The sequence below is a fragment of the Lepidochelys kempii genome, chromosome 8 (assembly GCF_965140265.1).
Source record: "Lepidochelys kempii isolate rLepKem1 chromosome 8, rLepKem1.hap2, whole genome shotgun sequence".
In the NCBI taxonomy this organism is placed as follows: Eukaryota; Metazoa; Chordata; order Testudines; family Cheloniidae; genus Lepidochelys; species Lepidochelys kempii.
In genome coordinates, this window is record NC_133263.1 from 102,307,785 (window position 1) to 102,333,673 (window position 25,889).

At 40.3% G+C, this 25,889-nt stretch overlaps 1 protein-coding gene across 4 annotated transcripts; it reads left to right on the plus strand.

Moving 5' to 3' along the window:
• The first annotated feature begins 309 nt into the window (after window positions 1-309).
• Window positions 310-25,397, plus strand: EFCAB14 (EF-hand calcium binding domain 14). Of its 4 annotated transcripts, none has more exons than XR_012160500.1 (12): window positions 376-657; window positions 3,297-3,445; window positions 7,921-8,066; window positions 10,941-11,039; window positions 13,731-13,841; window positions 14,856-14,957; window positions 15,922-16,113; window positions 17,201-17,287; window positions 19,229-19,337; window positions 20,510-20,641; window positions 21,483-22,890; window positions 23,432-25,397. XR_012160500.1 is itself a non-coding variant. In XM_073357810.1 (11 exons), exons 1-11 carry the CDS (start codon window positions 470-472, stop codon window positions 21,656-21,658), a joined length of 1,491 nt encoding a protein of 496 aa, XP_073213911.1. In that variant the 5' UTR covers window positions 310-469; the 3' UTR covers window positions 21,659-25,397. The 4 variants fall into 4 exon arrangements, 1 of the variants encoding a protein (XP_073213911.1); XR_012160501.1 differs by having other exon boundaries at window positions 24,126-25,397; XR_012160499.1 differs by having other exon boundaries at window positions 21,483-22,063; window positions 22,752-25,397.
• Window positions 25,398-25,889: the final 492 nt, after the last annotated feature.

The following is a 25,889-nucleotide window of genomic DNA, read 5'->3' on the forward strand; positions in this document are numbered from 1 at the left end:
CCCCTTCCACCCGCACGCGCTCGCGAACGCGCCAGACGGGGCGGCTGGCCCTTTAATGATCCCGCCCCCTCCCGGCCGGGCGGGGCGAGGCGGGCGCCGCTGGCCAATGGGAGCGGCCCTTACTGGCAGGTGGGGCCGCGCTGGGGCTGAGGGGAGCGGAGCGGCGGCCGAGGGCGCAGCCATGGCCCAGGCGGCGGCGGGGAGGAGGCGGAGGCAGCAGCGGCGGCGGCGCCGAGGCGCGAGGCCCTGCTGAGGGCGGGGCCCGGAGACCCGGACCCCGACCCGCCCGGGGACCGGCCGACCCCCGCTGAGACCCGCCCGACGCCCCCGCGCGGGGGGGGGGGGGCGCCTCCTGCGGGCGCGGAGCCGCCCCAAGCTGGAGAGCCGGGGCCCGGCGGCGGTGCTGGGAGTCGGGTACCAGCCCCCGGCGCCCCCCGCCGCCGGGGCCCCGCTGACCCCGCACAAGAGGATGAAGAAGCGCAAGGAGCTCAACGCGCTGATCGGCCTGGCCGGGGACGGCCGCCGGAAGAAGCTGCCCAAGAAGGGGTCGGGCCACCGGCTGCTCCGCACCGAGCCGCCCGCCTCCGACTCCGAGTCCAGCTCCGACGGCGACGAGGACGAGTTCGGGCCGCCGGGCACCCGCTCCCGCTTCGCCAAGTGAGCCCCGGGAGCGGGGAGGCTGGGTTGGGGGGGAAGGGGCGGGGTCTGGGCGGCGGAAGCTGGGTTAAATGTAGGGGACGTGGGGAGTGGGGGCCCGGGGGGAGCTGGGGTGAGGGAAGTGGGGGGGGGTCTGGGGCGAGCTGGGACGAGAGGGGTGGGGTGGGGGTAGGGGGGGAAACTGGGACGGGGTGCGGGGGTGGGGGTAGGGGGGGAAACTGGGACGGGGTGTGGGGGTAGGGGGGGAAACTGGGACGGGGTGCGGGGGTGGGGGTAGGGGGGGAAACTGGGACGGGGTGCGGGGGGGGTGGTTGTATGTTGGAAGGAAGCAGGGGGTGAGTTGGAAGGTGGTTGGATTAGGGGATTAGTTGGTGTGATAAAGGGGGGCTGAAGGTTATTTTGGATGTTGCGTATTGGGTGTGGAGGGAGCTTAAGGGGGCTAAGAGCTGGGGGCATAGAATGGATGTAATAGGTGAGAGGAACCGGAGGTACAATTTGGGAGGGGATCAAGGTTATGAGCTACAGTGGGGGTTCTCAAACTGGGGGTCGGGATCCCTCAGGGGACTGTGAGGTTATTATGCGGGGGGTCTTGAGCTGTCAGCCTCCACCCCAAAGCCCGCTTTGCCTCCAGCATTTGTAATGGTGTTAAATATATTAAAAAGTGTTTTTAATTTATATGGGGAGGTCGCACTCGGACGCTTGCTATGTGAAAGGGGGTCACCAGAACAAAAGTTTGAGAATCACTGGGCTACAGTGTAGGATAGGCGTATCGGGGAGCTGGAGGTTATAGGACATGGGAGCTGGGAGATGGTTCTGGGCTGTGAGGGTAACTTGGCCTTAGCACCTAGTTTCATCAGGCTCTGACATATGAGGAATAACCCTTGAAGATAAAAAGGGGTTTGTGCGCTCTTTTGATAGCACAGTGTTGTTGCCCTATTGAGTTTGTTGTTCCCTGTTTCCCATCTGTCTTACCCCTTACTTGATCCTAGTTACTTCCATCTTTGTTCTACTTACCATCAGTTATTTCAGTTGCTCACTTTCTATCCTTAGTAAACCTGAGTGCTCCTTGACTCCTAGTTTCAACCCCTTCTTCAATTCTCTCTTCTCAAACACAAAATAAGTCTTAATTGTCAGCAGCGTGGTTCCCTCGTGGTTAAGATGGAGACCATTCTTCCTGCATAATTTCTGTTTCCAAAAGGTTAGGCTGCCTCTAATAGCCTTCATCCCATCCTTGCTTTCATGTGTCCATATTATACTGTTTTTGTATCCATGCATAACACATTACCCATGTCTAGCTGACATTATCTGGCTGGTGACATTTCATATAAAGCTCTCACACAGGCACTGACTGGTCTTTCTAATTTAAATTTACTTCCAAGACTGAGCTCTTCAGTTTTCTAAGTTACTGGTGGTGTTACGTAAGCCTGCCACTGGCTTCTCCCTATTTTTAAAAAATTGCTTATCTTCTTCCTGGAATCTGACACTTCTGCACCCACTGGGCAGATTAGTCACACACCTAGCTATCTGGTTTCTGGATGAATAAATCCCCTTCTGTCAGAAGGGGTTTCTGTCTTCCGTGTTTCTAATGCACCAACCACTGTAGTTGTAGGCACCACTTTTATTTTGTTGATGCTCAGGAAATTAGCTTCAGTTTCTCCTTCTGAGGAAAAAAGTTCCTCCATCCTTCCTTGGTTGTCTTCCATCTCAACATCACTGCATGACCCCAGTAGCTAACCTTACAGGATTATTTACCAGGTAGTCTGATGATAGTCTCTTCGTTGCAAATGGATCCTTAACTCTTCTAAAGTAACTCATTTAATGTGTTCTTAGAATCTTTCCTTTTATAAAAGTCAGTAAGGGCAAAACGATCTTCAGAAAGATTTTTCTTAAATTGTGTGTTGTCCCGTATGAAAGAATTTATCTTCATACAACGAGTAGAAATAGATCTGAAATAGCTTCTGTATTTTGTAACATGTATGTGGCATATGTTGCATGTTAAATATCCACAGAGGTAAAGAATAGTAATTAGACAGGTTGAATGGTTACCAGTATATGCACATATGCTTTAATTATACTATTAAATTTACAGATGAATTGATGCATAGTGTTGTTGTTATACTAGGTATAGAGGAAATACTTTTGCTGGTAAATAAATTCTGCCGTTAAATATTGAAGATTCTCCAACAATGACTTAAAATAAAAGGCTTTACATCTCAGGATTACAATACTTTTAAAATATCTTTTGTCATATCATAATTGGTCTAGTCCTACCCTTTAAGTCTACATTACTTTCCAAACAAACTTTAATTTTGCATTGTAACTCTATTGTAATAAAGCAGGAAATTCTGGAAACAGAAGCATGACAATTGACAACAGGCATGGAGGAGGAAGCATGTTTTCAGTCTCATAGGGATACATTTTACTATGAATACTGTTGAAATCAGATTTTCACGGTATCCCACTAATCAACTGTTTGTTCCTGGAAATGCATTGCATAGATTCTTCTCCCCAGTGAAGCAAACTTGCTGTTTTGTTAGTGTGTCAGTTAAGTGAACTTGACTGTAGGTCTTCTTACTCTTAGAATATAGCTGTACATGTCCCATTGCAGATTCATGGTCAATTTTTGATCTTTTATTCAGGGGAGAATACCTGCGATGCTGCAAGCTCTGTTATCCACTATGTGCTTTTGTTATTCTGGCTGCTTGTGTGGTAGCTTGCGTTGGCTTAGTATGGATGCAGGTTGCCCTCAAGGAAGATCTGGATGCACTAAAGGAAAAATTTCGAACTAGTAAGTATATCAACCTATATATTAAACTGAATAATTTAGCTGTGTTTTACCCTTGCTGTTGGGAGAAGGTAGGCTGTGCGTAATGTAACATGCTGTCCTGTGCTTCAGATTGTCACAAGACAAGGTCTAGATAGACGGGGTCAGAGCCTCAGCTGTCCATGTGTTTTTATGGAGATTTGTATATATCTTTCTTAAAAACAAACTGTGAAAATGGTTCTCAAAAATACCAGAGGTGTATGGTCTGTGGACTGTTAAAGATTAACATGATTGCAGCACTGTTTTTTTAAAAAAGGGGGGGAGGGAGGCGGGGGATGGCAAGTAGTCTTAAGGGATTTTAACACATCTTTCATTAAAATTAATGGAAGCTGTGAAAATTCCTTTGGCTGCTTTAAAAAAAACTCAGCTTCTTTTCATGTCTTTGAATGCTGCCAGTTATGTCCTGCTTTAGTACAACTTTGGCTATTTCTGTGTATCTTTACTTTCATTTGAAATTGCTCACTCCAGGACCCATTTTTCTCATTATTTATCTTCATCTCTTGTTTAAAACTGATAGCTGATAATTCTGAACTTAGAGGAATTTAGGTTTACATGAAACATTCTGCTTATTAGTATGAGTGTTGCTTTGTTCACTCATACAAGGTTGACACAGTTGCAGCACGATCAAATCACATCCCTGTGCATAGACTTCCCTCAAACAATTAAGCTTGTCCCCCCAAAGGGACAATGCTGCAAAATCAGAGTATGAACCCTCACATGAAAAGAAATACAGAACTATCTTGTTACTGTTTATTTGTATTACAGTAGTGCCTCAAGTTCTCAGCCAAGTTCTGGGCCATATTGTACTAAGCATAATGTACAAAAACAGAGAAGACTGTCCCTTCCTCAAAGAGCTAACAATCTAAATAGACAAGACAGATGAAGATTCGGAGAGAGGAAACATTATTATCCCCATTTGCAGATGGCACAGAGGCTCCCTGGCAGGGTTTGGAATTGAACCCAAATCTCCTGAGTCTCAGTGAAGGGCTGTAATTACAAGACCAGTTTTCCTTTTTGTTCTGTTGGGGTTTATTTTTATTTTAACAGTTTCTCATTGTTATTCCTATTGTATGTTCCTGATGTTGCACTGGGAATACGCTCAGTAAACTGCTTCTGATAACCCAAAACACCTCTGCTTTACTTTTGTTATAATTACAGAGAAACCAGATTTTATGGACATGTTCTTATAACATGAACATATCCCTTAATTAGTGTTTTCCTTTTGATTTAAATGGTAGGTGATGTATTTTTTATAATTATGAGCTTGTATGCAAAGTGGACATGGTAGTTTCTGCCATTGATGTCTGAAGCAGCTTTGTGTAAGAGAGAGGATTTCACACTTATGATTTTTTTCAGTATGATACTAAGAAAATTCAAATGGAAAATCTCTTAACTTCAAATAGGCTTTTTTTTAAAAAAAAATCTGACAATTTTTCACCAAAGAAACATGGTCAGTGAGGTAATATATTTTATTGAACCAACTTGTGTTGATGCGAGAGACAAGCTTTCAAGCTACACAGAACTCGTCTTCAGGTCGGGGAAAGGTACTCTGAGCATCACTGCTAAATACAAGGAACCTGTTCCACCTTGTATTTAGCTGTGATGCCTGGAATGCCTTTCCTCGACCCGAAGAATACCTCTGTGTAGCTTGAAAGCTTCTCTCACATCAACTCAAGTTGGTTCAATAAAATATATTACCTCTCACCCACCTTGTCTCTAATATCCTGGGACTAACACTATGCCTTTCACTAAGACAGTTTCAGGTCAGTTGTCAATAGTGATGCTTAGAATTTATATAGTACTTAATCTTCAAAGCGTCGTACCAGCTTTAAATAGGTCACTTAAACGCATAATAATGAACACATGAAAGTGGGGAAATCAGTCGCATTCATTAATGTGAAAAACTTTTGCAGGGTTTCCTGGAATTATAAGTAGGAGTGGGAGGACAAGCCATCGTATTTCAATGTGAGCTCTTAAAGTGAAAAGCATAGAAATGCAAAGGACTCTGTCAGTTTGTTTAGGTAAAAACATTTACTTACTTTCTAAAGCTATTTTATAAATACCTGATTTACCTATAGGAGCTTCTGAATAAAACACTGTTTGGATCCTGAGGAGTCCATACAGATCTATTATAATCCTTGATCAGGACCCAAAATTGTTTTTTCTTTAAACAAGTTATAAAAAGTAATGTTGTTTTTTTTTTTAAATAAAAGCTTCTTAAATATTGGTATATTTTTGAGCCCAAAGAGGTAGGCAGTTAAATGAGGGGAAGCAGCCTTTCAGGATGAGGAAAGTGTGGGACTAGAAAACAGAAGTGTCGTGGGGCTGCCACCCTTTAGGGCTTTAAGGAAGCCCAGCACAGCATATAGCGGGGGTGGCCAACCTGTGGCTCCGGAGTCGCATGCGGCTCTTCAGAGGTTAATATGCGGCTTCTTACATAGGCGATTACTCTGAGGCTGGAGCTACAGATGCTGACTTTCCAATGTGCTGTGGGGTGCTCACTGCTCAACCCCCTCCTGTGCCCCAGGTCTTGCCCCCACTCTGTCCCTTCCCCCAAGCCTGCCGTGCCCTCACTCCTCCCCCCTCCCCACCAGAGCCTCTTGCACACTGCAAAACAGCTGATTGTGTGGGTGCTGCCGGTGGGCAGGAGGCACTTGGGGCTGGAGGGGGGTAGCAGATGGAGGGCTGCTGACATATTACTGTGGCTCTTTGGCAATGTTCATTGGTAAATTCTGGCTCCTTCTCGGGCTCAGGTTGGCCACCCCTGGCATACAGCAATCAAGTACATTTATTTTCCTTGGAGAACCATATAAAGTCAGTGGGAGTTGCTACTGTTCTTCATTTCCTTTGGGCCCTTTTAAAAATCCCCATCTTAAATTCTAAATAAAAATGTCGCTTTCCTGTAGATCATAAATCCACAGAATTCACTGCACTTTCTTTAAAGGTGTGCTGTTTACTCTTTATTTACAAATTTCTCTTTAGTCAAAGAATTTTCTGTTCGCCAACTTGTTTTACAAGCAGACTTTTAGTGTGTAAGTACATGCATTTTTTTTGTAAACGGAGTTTGTTGTCAGACGCCACCGGTGTGGTGCTCCGCTCTGTTCAATGATAACAATCGGCTGCATGCGTGTGTTCCCTCTGCTGACACAGCAGACCCCGAGAGAACCCCCAGTGACCACAGACTCCAATAAGGTGCAAAGGCACCTGGCCAGGTTTATTGTCAAATGAAGCACAGTAATAATTTCCAGCAGACTCTAAAGGACATACGACGAATATGTGCCCCCTCACAATGGACTGGCTCAATCAGTGGCAGGACTCTCCACTGCCTTCTAGGCTGAACGAAGACATCCACTCAGGGATGCATTCTTATACACAGATACAAACAAGTTGCACATCGCTCCTGACACATTGAGGTACAACCCCTCTACATGTTAGCGTGCTACCTCTCTCCTGGTACATGTAGGTTCGAACAAACAACTCTCTCATCATATTATCCTTTTGACCCTGTCTTTAGGATGGGTCAGCCTGTTCCTCATTATCTCTGTGGAATGTGTTCGTACCGGGATGTTCTGGTGCCATCCTGGCACATGTTCATCCTATTAGTACTTCATACCCTTTAGATATGTGTTTACGTGCAGTTAGTAGCCGCCTTCTTGCCAACTTCTTTGAGCAGGGCTCGCCTCTGGCTCATAGCCTAACTTTGCTTTATATTAGCAAAGTCTTGACCATTACTTTAGTTTAGGCCTCTGATATCAAGAGTTTGTCTCAGAGCCTCATCTTGCTTACTCTGTTCAGTACTCCAAGTTCCTTCAAGTGATATGAAATCACTCTAATCTCTTTGGAATATTCTTCATAGTCAGCAGTCAGTGTTTGAATTGGGGATTGGGGTTAATTTCATATGTTTTTTTCTGTGAGAGTACAGTTCTTGGTAGTTCTCATCACTTACTCATTTTACATCTGAAGAACTGGGGTTTTTACCCACGAAAGCTTATGCTCAAATAAATCTGTTCGTCTTTCAGGTGCCACCGGACTCTTGTTGTCATTTTGCACAGTTTCTTTATTACATCAGTTATTGTATATGCTCCCAACTATGATGTAATAAGAAAATAGTGCAAAATGATTGGATTACCTGAAGAGATTCTAAAGATTGTCAGAAATAACCATAATACGAAGGTACTGTAAAGTGCCAAACATAGTAGACTCTCTCTAATTTTTGGCATCATGTGTTAGATACTGTTGGGCAGGAGCTATCAATTTAAATCAACACTCTATTTCTGGGTTGATTCTGAATATATGAGGATTATACAATGGAGAATGTTACTTGCAATGTTCCCCGACTACTGTAGATGTCACTGGCTACGACTTGTGTTTTAGCTTGTATAATTTTCACATCTTAGTCTGTTTTGCAGGATTATTCAGTTTTTCATTTCTTTTTTTAGTGGAATCTAATCAAAAAACATCATTCCAAGAGATCCCCAAATTAAATGAAGATCTGCTTGACAAGCAAAAGCACCTTGAGAAAATAGAGACTGGAGACATGGGACTAAATAAAATTTGGATAAATATCACTGAGATCAATAAACAGGTAATAGGAACAAATGTTTAATATTGAAAAATATTTCATGGGATATTTTCAATGTTTTAAATTTACTCTGTCGTCTTGACTTTACTGTGTGTTTACACTTTGTATGAAAGTAAGAATGAAAATGAACTGTCCTATATTTACAAGCATGCTAGTAATCAGTTCTCTAAAGACTTAATATGAGAAGTTATGTAGATGTAGGTTGAAATTTTCAAAGCTGACTAAGGGATTCAGACACAACTCCCTATAGTTTTCATGGCACATATATGGCAAAATGCCCTAGTTAGTCAGCTTTGAAAATCGCAACCAGAGCACATTACAGTGGATCAAAAATAGTGACTGACTGCCATTCATCTGGGAGGAAAAGTTTAAAGGAGACAGCCTCAGGTTGAGATTGCTTCATCTTTGTGACAGAGATAATTATGCCATTTGTCCCTCCTAACATGAGGGCAGCCCCAAGTGTGAGGGGGCTGTTGGAAGTGGGAATTAGCATACCTAATTACAGCAGAAGCTGAGGGGGATGAAAGATGCCTAAACCACAATCTGTCTCCCGTTTATGGTATTGTAAAGGCAAATAACTCAATACCTCTATTAGTATGTAACATGCTAAAAAAGATGAGTCAGGTTCTCAGCAGGTATAAAATGTAGCTCCATTGAAGTTAATGGCACTAAACTAGGTTAGATTAGCTGAGGATCTGAACCTTTTTGAGTGTTATCTAATTTTAATAATAATTTATTAATTAAAACTGACAGATAAGAATCTTAGTGAAGATAAAGATACCTTTTGCTGGGAAGATGGAGATTTAGATTCAGTCTGTGAAATTGTTTTCAAAAACAATTTCATGTTGGATAAAGTCATCTCTTTGAGTCAGATTTTTAAAGATATTTAGGTGCCTAAAAATGCAAATAGGTGCTTACTGGGATCTTTAAATTTTAAATATCCACCTAGGCACCTCTCTGCATCCTTAGACACCTAAATACCTTTAAATTTGGCCCTTTGGCACTAATCCCTTCCAAGTTTTCAATTATTTTATAGCTGGCCACTTCAGGCCAATCTGATAGCCTGACATACAAGGGGTTTACTAATTTCTGTCATGGCCAGCCTACTGCTAAACCAGTATCTATGCCTTTCTGCCGCTTGGGAAACTGCATATATTTTTACAGGAGCAGGCTGAATTTATATGTTTAACAACTGGATTGTCAAATGGAAGAACTTTGTACTTTGTTCACTTCAACTGCAGAGAAGTGTAAACTGCTTTTAAAGTGATGTGTTTAGCAAATGACCACAAATTGCTGATAGTTTTACTTGCTAATTGGCAATTTTCTAACTTGCATAGATCATATGTATAAGTCCATTTGAATGACTTAATCTTTTTAATGACTCAACTTCTGGTGCATTATTTGTAACTAATTTTTGAGCTAAACTATTTTGCAGAAATTCTTCTACTTTCATAACTTAGTTTTTCAGTGCGTTATATATGTAGCTCCCATTTTATGTAGCTGTTTGAAGCATATTAAGGGAGGGACAGACAGGAAAGTTGAGCATTTTGTTGTATCAGATACTGTGAATAAGCACGCTAACCAATAAGGAACTAGATGATAGTGCATTTCCTGCTTTTAAAAGATTATTGCTCGTCATTTTGTTCTCTTACAGGAAACTAATTCTATAGCAATGGGCAAATACAAATTGAAAAAATTTGTTGCAAACAAATATGTAGGCTTTAGTTCCTATGATTCTTACAAATACAATAAAATTTTAAACAATGTAAGGAGTAGTACTGATGTTTCATGTAATAGAGCTCTTACATAGGCCAATTTACAGTATTAGTTGTATGTCAGTTGTTCAGTGTAATATTCTATTTTCTTAATTATTTGACCTCATTACACTATAAACAAAGCTCCTCACAATAGTGAAGGTGCTTGTCCTCTCACCACCCCTGTGAAGTAGGGTAGGGCTGTTGTCCCCGTTTTACAGATGGTGAACTGAGGCACAGACTGAGTGACAAGCCCAAGGTCACACAGAAAGTCTGTGACAGAGCTGGAATTGAACCTGGGATTCCCAAATCCAGGCTGGCATGCCAACCACTGGGCCATCCTTTTCTAGCTCTTTTTCAGGTGACTGCGAAGTTCAATAAAGTACTTACAATATTATCAAGGTACAGTGTCATATTTGAGAGTTCACTGAATAGTGAAAGTGCAAAAATATCCAGTTTGGACATTTCTGTTAAGGCTTTGCATTTAAAAAGTTTCTATTAATAAAAAGGCATTAAGATTCTTTCCTTTTTCAGGTGGCAGTGATATGAATAAAATAACACAGTAGAGAAGATATTACTCTATAGGTCCTATTTTCAGGCACTTGTATCTCATCCAGACGATCAGTCTCTTATGCTAGTTCTCAATCCTGATTATTATAACTTAACCAGATGTTAGTACCACAAAAATGATTTTCGGTGTCTGTCTTATACACAAGATTTAACATGAATAGTAAAGGAGGGTAGCAATCTGTCCAAACAAAAGCAGTCTAAAGAGTGAAATTAACCTGATATGTACACCACAAATTCTTTTTTGCAAATTCTAAAGTTTGTGGTCAGGGTTTTCCTGTGACTTGCAGGGCCCAAGCTGATTAAATTCTTGCTTTTTGTTTTATGAGAAGGCATTAATAGTGTTAGAAACATCAGCCATCCCACATCTTTGTGGTGGTGAAGACTGGTTGGGCTATGGATTCTGTGCACTTCCAAGAAAAACACATGGCCTTGAGTAGTTGCTTGTGTTGAATGTCAGTTATAAATTAAAGTAACAGTCATTAGGGGTGGGGGAAGATTGAAATAAAGAACTTTGATGTGTTTACTAATTCTAAATACTTTTCTCTGTTTTTAGATATTGTTTTTGACATCAGCAGTAAATCACCTCAAAGCCAACATCAAGTCTGCTTCTGATTTGATTACTCTTCCTGTTACTGTAGAGGAACTTCAGAAGGTAAGTATTCTAAATATGGCTTTTGGTGAACATCACACTAACTCTAAACTATAGCTGATTGCAGAAACATTTGGAAACTCGTCAAACAGCAGTAACTACCAGAGTGTCTCAAAGATCATATGCCTCTATGAAACACTGTTAGCTTGTGTTTATTTCAGTGGAGCACCTTTACTGTCATGCTCAGTGATCCTTACTTAAGGCAAGCTAGAATATGATAGAGAATTCTCTAGACACATTTTAATTGGTAAAATGAGAAATCTCTCATGAAATGGGTACGCCTTTATGTTGGTTTTATACGTATATTACCATTTGCATTGGTAATCTTCCTCCATTCACATGTACATGAAGGGCTTGGCTTTGTTTTATAACCCTTACAACCCTAAATCAATATTTATTTAGCTTTCTTTGGTTGGAAGTGGAAACATATCATTTTTTGGAAAACCTTCTTAAATTTCAACAGTAATGTAATTCTCTGTATGGTTTATTTTTATATTAACATGTAGACGTGCAGAAACTGTGTCATTTATCCAATAGACTGAAGTGACAGTAGGAAAGTCCTCAGGGTATTGTGTTTTCAGTATATGCATAGTGAAATTCATTATGAAGTGGTCAGTGTACACATACTAACCAGAATTTCCAAGTTACATATCTGCCATTTTATGTTAATAGCTGACAAAATTTAAATTGATTAGTAAAAGTGTCTTTGAAATTAGTTTTGCCTTCTGTATCTCAGCTACTTTTTATTTTAAATTTGCACTGTTTTAAACTCTTTTTTTAAAAGTAACAAATACACACCCCTCTTGTGGTCAGAGTTCTTGTAGAGCAGGGCTCCACGTGGAGAATATTTCCAGGCAATTGATAACCTCTTGAAAGACTAGCTAGATGGAAACAAGTGTAACTGTACTTGGACTTCTGTTAACTGTTATAGGGGTGGTTTCTGTGGCTCACGCCTTAGCTGAACTTTCTTTCAAAAAGAGGAGCTGGCTTGTTCCCTGGGTTAAGTGATTGCCTAAACTTTCCTAAGGTCCACGTTAGCAGTTTTGTTAAAGCAAATATTTATATTAAGGGAATACCTGAAGGCTACAGATGGGCTGGATACCCATCATGATGACAGTATCTAAGTGGAAGTCTTACAGTCTACAGACACAGAGTAAAGGGTTGGAGATGGGGATATAACAAACAAATCAATATAATGAAGAATTGGCACAGTGTGGTTGGTTACATTGTAGGGGGTTTGTTTTTTATTTGAAGCTAGAGATGGGTGTAGGGTTTGGGAAAGAAGGGGAAGAGGAGAGTATTTATAGCTAGTCACCTGTTTTGACATGATCAGGAGACTCCATTTTGTAGGCATTATATCAGTGGTAAGTCTTAAAGTAATTTTCCAGGAGCCCAAGGGCTGCACCTAGTTTGCACAAAACAGAAGATTGCAGTGTCCCCAGATTCCCCATCGCTGCCACCACCGACTTTAATATAGAACTGTGGTCTCTAGGGCTTCAGGTTTCAGCATGCAATGCTCCATTTTGAGCTGAATGATAAGGCTGCGTTTCCTGCTGGAACAAGTCATGCTTGGCCACATCTCACTAAAGTTGAAGGCCCAGCTGACAGTATGACGGAACTTTGGGAGCTGAACTAGGTTCATGAAGGGCACTATTTCCAACCCTAAGCTAAGGTATTAGAAATAGTGGCATCCATTTTCACTCTTCTCCCAGATATCCTCTTGCTTGCAGTCTTACATTTGGTAAGTACAGTGTAAAGTTGGAAGCCTGCCAGGAAGTACATTATGCCTTAACTTCATTTAAAAAAAAGTGCTTGAAAAACACTATAGGGAGTTAAATAAAATTGTTTAACTAGTTTTTAGGTTTGACAACTAAAAAAGTGGTGAAATTCTAACCTTTAAGCTTGGTGTCCTTCACTCCTCACTGTGTGTACATTGCAGCACATTAGATCACTCAAGAGATTGCTGCAGTGCGTAGGTGGTAGCATGGTTTTTTTAATACTCTTGTGGAAAAGAAGCATATGTGGAGCTTCTTAATTTTTGTATTTGGGTGTTGCCTTGTTTGCTAGGGAAACTGCTGCTACCCCCTGAATTGTATTTAAGAATATTTTTAAGCCTCCTCTTCCATTGCAGTTTAATGTCTCTGAAAGCAATGGGGAGGCTTTTTTTATACTGTTAAACAAGCCCGAAGAATTCCTTTACTGTATCAGAGTTCCCCCTGCAGAAGGGCAACTGGTTGAGGGTAAGTGGTGAGAGCACTGTTGCTGCAGTAGGACACTCTTATGGAAGAGTGGAGAGGGTGTATGCTGTGTGCTTGTGTTGGGATTTACAAGAGGAGAAAATGGTCAAGTTCATCTAAGTACGGCTTAACAGCCCAGAAATACTTAGATTGCTGCAGGAGGAGCATGCCCCTATAGATCCCCTTAAGTCACCCACATGAAAAATGGAAGAATACATGTGGATGGAGGTTATATTAATCTTCCTTGTTTGCATCAAAACATTTTGAGCAAAGACTAAGGATAAAATGGCTATTATATTCTGTAAATGCAAATCTGAATCCTCCAGTTCATCACATAGGTTTCTCACAATCTAGCTGCCTGGCATTTCATTAACAAAACATTGTTTTGCGAGTTGGTCTTTCAGGCTCTGCAGCTGAGCACAGCTGAAATTTATTAAGTTGCTATTTCTGTTTTCAGAGCGTAGCTACTATAGGTAGCACTCTAACCAGTGTTGCTCATGATGTTGAGGCTATGCAGGCGGCGATTGAAGAACACAAGAAAACCACAGAAAGACTCCAAAATGATTTGGTAAGGACAGTACTAATTTAACAGAGTTAAATATTAGCTGCATAATCTGTGTAAAGCTTAATGTGAACTCTGCCAAGTGCTGTGTAACTTGAAAAATAATAATTAAAGATCTCTGCAAGATGCTGGCTAGTATAATAATATAATAGCTAATAGTCTTCATGTGGCATCCATTGTACAGTAATGAGAGCATATTTTCTTGAGGCCAGAATCTCTGGTTCTCTCCATAGGTTTTCAAGACCAGAAATACTGGTTGCCCACTGTGTAGGTGTGGCATCTCCGGAGGGCTTTACACCACCTACGTGCTGCAAAGTACAACTTACTGTAGCTCTCGGCACAACAACTTGAGAGCAGTTGGGATTGTGGTGGTGCTAGGAGTAGGCTGGGGTGAACAAGTCTCTGGCCCAAATCAAGGTGCATACATAGGAAATATAGGTTCACTAATACCAGCTGAAACTCTCAAATAACTGAACCTTTTTACTTTTAAACCTTCAGTCTTCCTGCCAGACTGGGAATGGACGTTTGTAAACTAACTTCTGCTGCTGCAGCAGGAAACACTTCAAGAACACCATAATGCTAATCGATTTGTTCACTTCCACTAATCCGATTTTTCCTTTATAGCAGGGTCACTGACAACCAGGGATTCTTTGTGCTATGTATTGGAAAATCGTTGGTGCTTATTCTAAGAAACTATGCAGTTCATTCTTAATTTTTCTTAACTGAAATGTGTATTACGTGCATGTGTACTTTGAATGCTGCATGTGATGGGGAAAATGGCTAATGTGTGGCCGCTATTTTGGTGAAACGAATGTCTGGACCCTACCTATTTAATAGAACAGAAATCGTACAATGTGCCTTCTACTCGCATACTTAAAATATTCCATGCACAACCAACCTATGGTTCAAAATGTGTAATTCTTGCAGATATTTTACTAAAATATGTGAAGTTATGTCTACAGTCTTGTTTCATAGATGTAACAAAATATTTATTAATGTAACTTCTGCTTCTTTTGTTAGAATGAATACATTAAAGAAAATGGAGAAAAACAGATATCTTCACTTTCCGCAACTGTCAGTCCAAGAATTAGCAATGGGAATCAGACTGAGAATTTTAAACAGGTATTTCTTGCTTTTCCATTAAATACCAGCAGTATTGCAATGGGTAAAAGTACAATTAATATTTCCCTTAGGCCCTTCAATATTGTAGTATACTATGAAGTATGTTTGTGTCAAGGCTGAACTTGAATAGAGTCCACATAAGCCAAATACAATATTGTAATGATATTCCTGTAATGTTTTCCCATAGTAATGTTTCTGCATGTAACTCTAGATGGATCTTTACAGTGCCTCCTTAAGTGACATTTTTCATAGCTTTACTAGGAGTACAGTGTAAGTGAGTGCACTGCAAAGGCTTAGTAACTGGTGGCTGAACAAGTTAAGGGTGTATCTTGTAGTAGAAGTGCGACTAATGAGTTAAGGACTTGAAATAGAACCTGGCTTTAGTGTCAGGTACTTGCCTGTCAGCTTGAGCAAGAGAAGGAGTGGCAGGTGATGAGTCATTCTGAAGGTGGTAAAGTACAGCTTCAGAAAAATGAGTGAATGGGACATATGACTAGACGGAAATAACCTTGGGATGGGAGTGAAACCAGTGTTTGTGTTTTCAATACAAACCGTGCCCACTTCAGAAGTAAACCTTGTATGAACAATGCCTAGTGCTTAAGCTTTTTGTCTAATACAGTAATTGGTATTGTGCTTAAGGTAATTTGCATTGAAATTAGGTTAATGCACACTTCAGTTAACTGCATGGCACCTGTTGTAATCAGAGTATTCATTGGCAGCAGTGAGTTTTAGCACTAGGAAACCCCATTTTCAAACAGCAAAAGCTAAAGTGACTCACTCTGTTCTCTCTCTCACTGTCAGGCAGTTCCAAATACACAGTAATTTGTGGGGCTCTGAGGCCCTTTGGAGAAGGATACTTGGTTGAGCTGGGCCCATTCGCTGTTTCGTTAACTAAAATAATGCTGTGGCAGTGTTTCCAAACAACCGTAGTAGGATAACACAACTTGCTGTCTTTTTATTTCAGGATAACCAGTTCCTGCATGCCACGGTAGAAGAGATAAATGCTTCCTTAGTGGCGTACCAAAAGCTCAATGATCTAAAGCTTCTAAGTATGGATACAACAATCAGTAATATAACTCGAAGGGTTACATGGTTAGAAAACTCTGTGGTTGCTGTGAATACGTTGGAAAACAGAGAGAATTTGTCCACTACTGTGGTAAGTGCTCAGTGACCATGGGTGCCTGCTTGCCTTGTAGGGTACTTGAGTGGCTGAGGGTGCTTCCTGTGCAGCAGTCCCAGTCTGCAAGAGACTAGGGAGGCCTTTCACTACACTGGGGATGGACTAACCCAGCGGTGCTCAAAGTGTGGATTGGGTCCCCAAAGTGGGTCACAACCCCATTTTAATGGGGTTGCCAGGGTTGGTGCTAGAATTGCTGGGGCTCGTGGCTGAAGCCGAATCCCCTGGGTGGTGGGGCTTGGATTACAGCCCCCCTGCCTGGAGCTGAAGACCTCTGGCTTCGGGCCCCCTCCTCCCCCTGGGTGGTGGGGTTCAGGGTCAGGCGTTAGTCCCCCTTTCCGGGATCCTGTCGTAATTTTTGTTGTCAGAAGGGGTCGCGGTGCAATGAAGTTTGAGAACCACTGGCTAACCTAAAGGAAAGGTGTCAAGCTGATGTTCTGAGAGGCTTAATATTTGATTTTAAAGGAAGTTGGAAGTGTCGGCTGCTGTTCAGGTATCCTAAGTGGCAACCTTAAGAATGTTTGTGTGCTGAAACCGACACAGTTCTTCCACCAGCCCATCAAGAATCTAGGCCAATCCCTGAATGCTCCTACCTAGTACTGCCTCTGGGATAGGGTTTTCGAAGTGTATGCTATACAGTAAGGGTATGCTGATGCTACAGTGTGTAGGAATTTACTGTATAAGTCTCATTAACATTGAGTCATGCAGATAAATTTCCGGGCTGAAATTAAATTCTAGGACTACATAAGGTAAGATTCCCAATGCCATATTTGAAATTTGCATTTAAATACACTACTTAATCCCATCTTGTTCTGCAGGGTCTCGGTTGGTTGTTGGAAAGTAGAAAGTGTGGCCAAGTCCATGCATGAGATCCTGCAGAAATATGTTTCACATAGTGTGGTAACCAGAATTAACCTCTTAATATTAATGTGGTTCTGGTGTATATTTGTTGTAAGTTTGATTCTGTTTTACTGCTACATGCTTGCCCAGTTTGAAGGAAGCAAACTTAATTTCAGAAAACTTTAAGCAAATGTCTAAGTTCTAATATTCTCACCTTTTTCTTCAGGTGGGTAATACAACTACCTCCCCAAAAGTGGAAAGTCAAGATCAACTAGAGAATGAAACTGGTGCAGAAAAAGCACAGAATGCAAAGGTAAGCAGAGGAAAGTAAAATCAGTGTTGATTAGTAGATCATGCCATTAGTCATTTTAAGTCGCATTTATTTAGATCAGTCTGATACTAATACATATTTTCAAAGACAGTGAGGTAGCAAAGTAACTTTCCCACAACACTGTGTGTGTGGGAAATGAGTTAAGATGAAAGTAAAACTAATAATAGGGTAAGATCCTGCCATCTTGAAATCTGTAGAAGCAGCATGCACATGAGTAAAAGCTGCAGGATCCAGGCTCCCAGTAACTACATCTCCCTCTGTAACTTGCCAAGATAGCTGCATTCAACAGCAATATTGCAACTGAAGGAGCATTGAGGGAGACTCTGAGGGGCCAGGGGCTGGGTCGTCTTGGCAGACAGCCCTTGGCACATCGCCCTTGGCACATCAACTGCTTACTAAGAGAGATCAGGACACTCATGGCATGTTTTGTGGTTCAGTGAAAGCCTTCCCCCTCAAGTAACAAACTGTAAAGACTAACTGAGAGCATCTCTAATAGACAAACAAAAGACCACCCTGATTAAATAACAGCAGCTGAATTGTTGTGGGTGGGAGTTATTTCTGGAAAACAGTTTATTCCTTTATATTCAGTATATAAATAGTGTTGGAGTGGTAGTTGGATGCATAAGAAATGCTTGTGCACAGGTTTAAAAAAACAACCTGTGATCATCCGAGTGATACTTGCTGAAGATCAAATACCTTCAGTAACCCTGTTTTTGTAACTCTTATGTAATCTTGATTTACATGTTCAGTCTGTGAAGTAAGGGCCAGAGAATGGATAGATTGAGCAAAAAGTTTGAAAGGGACAGTGTGATAAAACTTAACTTAGATACTCTGATACCTTTTAAGAGTATCTAACAGCCATGTTAGGTCTGTATTCGCAAAAAGAAAAGGAGTACTTTTGGCACCTTAGAGACTAACCAATTTATTTGAGCATAAGCTTTCGTGAGCTACAGCTCACTTCGTCGGATGCATAAAGTGGAAAATACAGTGAGGATGTTTTTATACACACAGACCATGAAAAAATGGTTTATCACTTAAAAGGTTTTCTCTCCCCCCACCCCACTCTCCTGCTGGTAATAGCTTATCTAAAGTGATCTCTCTCCTTACAATGTGTATGATAATCAAGGTGGGCCATTTCCAGCACAAATCCAGGGTTTAACAAGATCGTCTGAGGAACAGTGGGGGGGAGGGGGAAAGGAATAAACAAGGGGAAATACTCTTAAAAGGAATTCAGATGGATGAAATAATTCCTAAGATGTCCTAAGAGTCAGTGAGTTGCCATAACTTATAAACAAGACCCCAAGTTCAACTGCATGTGGTGGCTGGGTTTTAGTACATGGCTTAAATCCTATGTTCACTATGAGAATTAGCAAAATAGATCCCATGTGTGACAAACAAGCTCTGTATAAAGGTCTGGATATTTTCAGTTCATTTGTCAGGGATTTAGTAACTTATAACTCCTGCATCCCACCACGGCCATCATTGTTGCACAAAGACTTAAAAAATAAGCAGTTGAAACAATGCTGTGCAGCTCTACTAAGATGTCAGAAGCTTACCCCACATTACGTTGGGAAAATATAGTAAATGAAGGCTTTAGTCAACATACTGGACACCTTACTTTTAGATACAAAATAGTGGTAAATAAAGCATGGGAATTTTTTGTTTAGAAACAAATAATGCAAAAAAAAAAGTATTTTTGCCTGTTTTAGATTCAGGTTCTGGTATTAGAGACTAATGCATTGCATAGGAGTGAACTCTGATGGGATATAGTTCCCTGAAGATTTTTTTTACCTTCTTAACCAACTGAAGTATGTAGACCAACAGTTGTAAAGTGAATTCTCTTTACCTGCTGTGCTGTGCTATACCTGGTTTAAAAAAAAAAAAGGTGGTTTTTAAGAAATATTTTCCTGTTGCTTTGTACAGAAAATAGAAAATGTAGATCATCAGGTATCAAAACTAAGAGAGAAGCTTCAACTGATCAATTCTCTCACAAGCAAGCCAGAAAATGAAAGATCTGAGGCATCAAAAAAAGGTGGGAGTATTATGTAGTAATGTCACATAAATTTGAAGGATCATTCTATAATTCCGAGAATAAGTAACACAGGTGAATAATTAATATTAAGATCTTGGTCAGGGAACATGAGTAGTCTTTAAAATAGAAAGAAATTGATGGTACTAAAATGGAGAACTCTTGCTTAGAGTTCAAAATATAACATGTAGAAATTAAGTGAGGTTTCCCATGGTGCTTAGAAGGACCCCTTAACTTATGCTGTGTAGCATTTCCATTTATGTAGAAGCAATACAGGCATGGAATGAAATGTTGTTTGTCATCAGGGTCTGTTAAACTATCACATTGTCACTTTATCATTTTAATACTAATTGGTGCTCAGTAGCCAAATTAAGTACTGCTTTTTCAATAAATATTAGTGCTTCTAAAAATTTAGCATAATGCCAGCAAGAGTTACAGCTCTACTACTGCACCTCAGTCCCGAACTTCAGTATCTCTGCTATTCCAGTCCTAAGTAATACCAAACATGTGCATCAAATGGCCACACTTTACTGTAGTAGAAACTTGCTAATTCGCATCTGGCTAATTGCTAAACTTGACAGTTCCTTCCAAAAAAAGGCTCTCGCCTCACTTACTGGGAAAGAGGTAAGAGCAATAGTGAGACCTGTTTAGGAATTGCCATGCCAAATCAGACCAGTGGCCGTTCTCCAAAAAATTTAGCACCAGGTGATCTAGAGGAAGGTGCAAGAAACCCTGGAGTGGACAATTACAGTATCTAGCCATTAGGAAATTTTGTTCTTTAACCCCCTCAGCTAGAGAGCGGCATATGCCCTGAAGTGCACTCATACTGCAAGTGTGTGTTCTTTTCACAAAATGTACTAATGTACATTTCCTAGTATAGCATGGAATATTAAAACCACATAACTGTCTTACAGAATATACTTCGGTGATATGTCCTATAAGATGGCTTATTTGCTTACTTCCTGTTTCTCCAAGTTAGATCTCTAGTGGGTCTCCCTACTACTAGTGAGATATAGCAAAATCTTGCTACATGTTGAAAGTAGCAAACCACCCCATAGTACGCTTGAACCTAGTTTTTGTAAGGCAAAAAGTCTTTGTACCACAGGTCTGTCTTGTCCCTGTTGATTTTAATTGTGTTAAAATTGATAGAAGTTATTTTACATTTGTTTTAACAGGTGGAAAAATGCAGACTGCTACGTCAAAGCCTACAAATCTTCCAAAACTTTTATCGAGAACAGTTGGAGGCAACATGGAGAGAAATGGACACCCAAGACGCTTGTCGTTACCAGGAATTGCCACCATAAAAGGTACATCTCGGTTTACCTTTGATTTTCATAAACACTTCCTATAAGTGCAGACTAACAGACCATGAATAGTTGTGGTATAACATAGCTGAGGCAGAATATGGGACGGTAGTTCTGGAAATGGAACATATAGAAAGTATGTTGACAAGTCCAACAGAAGGAAGGATGGATGGAAGAAAATGGGCTTTAGTGATTTGGAGAAGGGCCATTTGCATGAAATGGGAGACTGTTTTGAGTGTAAGGTGTATCATGAAAGATACATAAAATAGGGTGGGAGAGAAGGGATAAAAGGAGTGGGAAGGTGTCAAGGGCGCAGGATATAGCTGTAAGATAGAGCAAACTGGTATCTGGATAGAACTATTTCAACTCTTAAGTTGGCAAAAATATAATGTTTTAGCTTCAAAAAATGTGCAGAGAATAATAGAAATGCTTGTCCCTCCATATGATCTACATAACAAGTATAGAAACTTTTTAGTTGAAAGGCTTCTGTCATGGAAGGTCAACTAAGTCTGTATATTTTTATCAATATTTGGTTGGGGGAGTGGGTTTTTAGATGTCATTAGAAATAGCAATTAAATGCTTTTGTGTTCACATTCACTAAGTGGATTCCAACTAAATCTACACACCTTCAGCAGAGCTTACACTTGCTTTCTGAATTCTCATGGTTACTGGCTTATGCTTTGTGTTTGACCTACTATATGTATACAAAGAACATCTTATAAAGCCTCATGTAGCTTTCCAGGCTTGTAAGGGACCATATAATGTAGTAAAAAAGGAGCATAACTTGTACTATAACATCGTGTAATTAAAGTGCTTGCTCCTTAAAACTTTGTCCTTTTTGCAGATCTTCAGGATTTGTTTGAAAAGACAGATCAAGGCATTGATGGAAAGCTATCCTATGAAGATCTCCAAACTCTGGTTGGCTTGGCAATACAAGAGCCACAGAGCTTTAAGGAATTTGATACAGACGGGGATGAAAAATACTCATTACCAGAACTGAGATTAGCTTTAGGTGTATAGCATACATATTTAGCAATGCAGTATTGATGAACTTTACTGTAGCTACTGAAAACTGCAAAAGCTACGTCTGCACTTTGCCCAGCATTCTTCAAATCTTTGGAGCTAACTTTATGTACATGGTGCCACCTTTTTAATTTGCATTCTTTGGATATATTTAAAGATTTTTAAAGGGTTTTATGTATGGCATAATGTTAGGAAGTTCCTTCAAAATTCCAGGAAGATCATAAACTCAAACTACATTAGGAATAGTCAGCCAACATTTTCTTTCCCTTTAAGGGGCATTCTTGTGTTTAAATTGGAACATGTGTACATATAGACAAACCCATGTTTTATATTTCACATAAATTTGCCTTAAATTAGAGAGCTGCACTTTATATAGAGCCAGAAGAAATCTGTCTTTTAAAGGTAGGCCTTTTCTTCGTGTAAATATTTGAAATTGAATAAATTATGCATATTTTGGGGAGAGGGGGTGTTTTCAGGGCTGCATTGATAACCACGCTGGTTTGTAAAACATAAAAATGCAGGATAGTCTGGAGGCAGAGGGTATTTCAGTTTCCACTTGGATTTTAAATTGCCAGTGCATCCAGGGATGGTGTTTGAGTTCAGACTGAGGCAGATGCAAGGCATGATTTTTCATGCCATCCTACAGAGGGCTTTCACTTTAAGAGGCAAGGAGTGAGAAACTTATTGTTTCTTTTTACATCATGAGCCCATCCGAATAATGACATGATTGGGACTAGGTAAGCTAGCAGCTTATGACCCAGTTCAGTGTTTCCTTTTAACTTTGTTGCGTCCGGGGTTATAATTTGTGGGAGGAGGATGGCTGTAAGGGAGGGAAAACTATTGGGACATTTTAATGGACTCTTAGAGTTTAAAGCAACCTTGTCCCCTGAAGCTGCTGCCAGCTGCCATCATGACAAGATAACTTGCAACCCTACCCTCCATATACTTGGCAAGCTTACAAGTGCGATAATGGTCTCCCTGACTGATCATGGGTGTTTATTTTTAACAGGGCTTCTGATATTGTTTCATGTTGTTAGTCTATCCATGACCACAAGCAGTTTGTTTCTAAACAAGCCTCTTTGTGCTGCAGTGTCTCCAACAGGATGGGAAAGCCTACAATAAAGAGAACTTGGATGCAGTTTCCTTGCTGCATGAATGTTCACAGTTCTTAGGATCTTAGACGACTGTATATTCTTCTCATTCAAACGGGGACAAAAGGCAGGTGCAGGGTAAGATTGTACTACATATAATTTTTTTATTGATGAGTGCAATATAAATTTTCTTCACTATAGGTATTGCTTTGACCTTGAAACCAATATCCACACTCAGAGAGGAACATACTAATATGTTCATACTATAAATCTAAACTTGAAGACTGCAATATCCAGAAACTTTCTCTGGACCATACAGAAAGGCTTTTGCAAAATGTAGTATCCCGCAGGCCAGATCAGGGACAAATTAGACTTTATACAAATCGTTTCATTGGCCACAAGCAAAATTCATAGCTCATTTTTTGTGGTCATTTGAATATTGATTTAGTGGACTGTGAAATACACTGATGGTCTATCGATATGGGCTATCTGGAAGTCTGTTCATAGTTAATTTTATGTGACTTTGAATGGGATGTTTATAATTTTTACAAGGAAATATTCTCTGGAAGTATTCAAATCAGTGAAAGGTTTAGCAAAATGGAACCCTTTCCTAGGTTATCTAGTCTGTTTCACCATCACTCTTCTGTCCTGTTTTGGGCATGTTTGCTTTGCTCAACAGGGAGATGCTTTCATTGATGTGAAGTTTTGAAACGCAGTATAACCTGGCTTCTAAGGCAAGTAGAAGTCAACACTCGCTTGTTCTGACCAGTTTCCACACCCCTTTTATACACTTCTGTATAAATCCCTTAACCAAATAAAATTTCTAGCAATAAAAAATAACCATTCTGGTATTTTATTTGTACATTGTGTATCATAGCTGTATGCCAGAATTTGCACGGTATTTTTGCAAGGTTTATTTGTATGAAACAAAACTTCGGTAAAAGGTAAAACTTAGAATTGTCTATAATCGCAACTTTGAATGTTTTCCCTTGTTGCAGTCTGTTTTAATTTTGCAGGGTTCTTCTATGGTAATGAGAAATCTTACTCAAACAAAACTCTGGAAAGAGTGCATGCATCTCTGATCTCTAGTATTTTTATGTCCTGTATATGGCAGTAGCACTGAATTGATCAATTATTGAGGTACTAAGACATGAGACCATTTTGTAGTGCTGGTTAACCTTGGTTATTGTGCATCTTGGATACATATTGCCATCTCTAAGGTCATTAATTGGCCTTGCCACAAGGTCTGCAGCCTTACTATGATTGTGGAGTGGACATGTACAAGAAATATAACAAACTAGGGTCATTTAAAAGTACAGTGAATTATTGTTTGTTGCTGACTAGTTCTTTTTCTATTTAATTTTGGCCCGCAGGCAGCCATCCTAATTTCAAAGTATTGCTCAGCATTCAAATGCTCAAGACTTGTACTGCTTCTCAGTTGCCACTGATGTTATCAATCCATGTGCTGGCCTAGATTGTTAGGTAAGGCACCAGCAGGCTTTTGCTGATCGTCCAAAGCCCTTATCTACACTATTGTTGACTGGTCAGTGGTAGCGGCAGGTCTGTTAAATACTTGCCTAGATTTGCTCTCAGCAGGGTGAGATGACTGGTGGCTGGTCTACATTTGCACCACCTGGCACTAGTGGGAAATAGAGCCACAATTGGTGAGACTTTTTTAATCCTGTTCTGTCAGCCATGGGACTTAATGCTTCCCTCCACAACCAGAACAGCTCTTCCAAAATGAAACAGTGGGATAGTTCATGGAAGATACATGGATCCTAAATTCTAGTCTTTCACTGTGGTTAACTCCATGGATTCCAGTGTAGTTACTCTTTACTTACCCTAGAAAGGCTCAACCATGGTCACTAGGATGCGGTACTTAAAGGGAGATGCTGCCACAGAAGTACCAGTGAAACTTTCTTAGACATTGGCTATTGGAAACCCAAGCAGGAAAGGGTTAAGTCTGAGAAGCAGAGGTGGGTTTACTTTGGGAGAGCGGATGGAGAAGAGGACTTGACAGAGGTCTTGGCAGCAGTGGAAGTTTGAAAAAGGTTGCTTCTAAGCATTGGGAAAGGGACAGGAGAGAAGGTACGTCACTTTATTAAATGGGCTTTTAAAATCATTGACTTTCAATGCTCTTAACTTAGTGATGTAGACTCCTGTTTGAGAATACCTACATGAGAGAAACCTCTGGATGCTCCTGTTAAACTAGTACTAAAGCATGGCACTGGTGTAGCCAACTGCTGTCCAGGATTCTTACACACCCATTTTATAACCTATCCTAGAATTGTAAATAATTACCAAGTTGTTTTGCAGTGATTTTTTTTGAAGTTTTGTTTCCATATATGTTATGTTCTTGCCTGCTAACTTGTTTTTAAACTTAGATTTACTAAACTCAGATTTTTAGACTCAACAGTGTATAAGGACCATTTTGTTAATTTTAGTTTACCTGACCTTTCCTGTACAATAAGTGAAATGTTGGATTTTATTTCAATAAAGTTGGACCTATTTTGGAAATGTACAGAAGCTTTTTAGAGCTGTATATGGAGTAAATTAAAGCTGATTTTAGTTATAGTTCTGCACATGTCATCATGTAACATAACTGTTTAATTTATCTAAATAAAATATTTCATTTTTGTAGTGTGTACTTGAGTAAATCATTTGTGGAATAAACAATACTAGTGATAAGAAGATAAAATTTAAATAAAACCAGTGAGAAGACATTGCAAATTGAGATTAGCTTCACTTTCCCTGATGTTTCAAATGTTCAACTTCAGCACGTGGGTACTGATGAAACCTTTTTATTTCATTCAGGGTTCTTATCCCACCCTTGTTGCCATAGTATCAGAGTATCATAGAACCTTCCAGAAGTGCATTAAGCAATGTGACACACATTTATTATGTGTAATTTTTTCCTCCATTTTTCCTCTGGGGGGAAAATTTTGATTTTAATTAGTTTGTATCTGCTGTGTGTGCTATTGAAGGCAAGAACAAAGAAATGCTTTATACTTGGAAAGTGATGATGTTTGAGGCAATTCTTTCATCGGTGTCTTCCATGATTGGGATAAAAAGGAGTTAAAAAAATATGGACAAGTTTCTCTGGATGAAATTAAGCATTGTCCTTTCAGCTTTTAAAC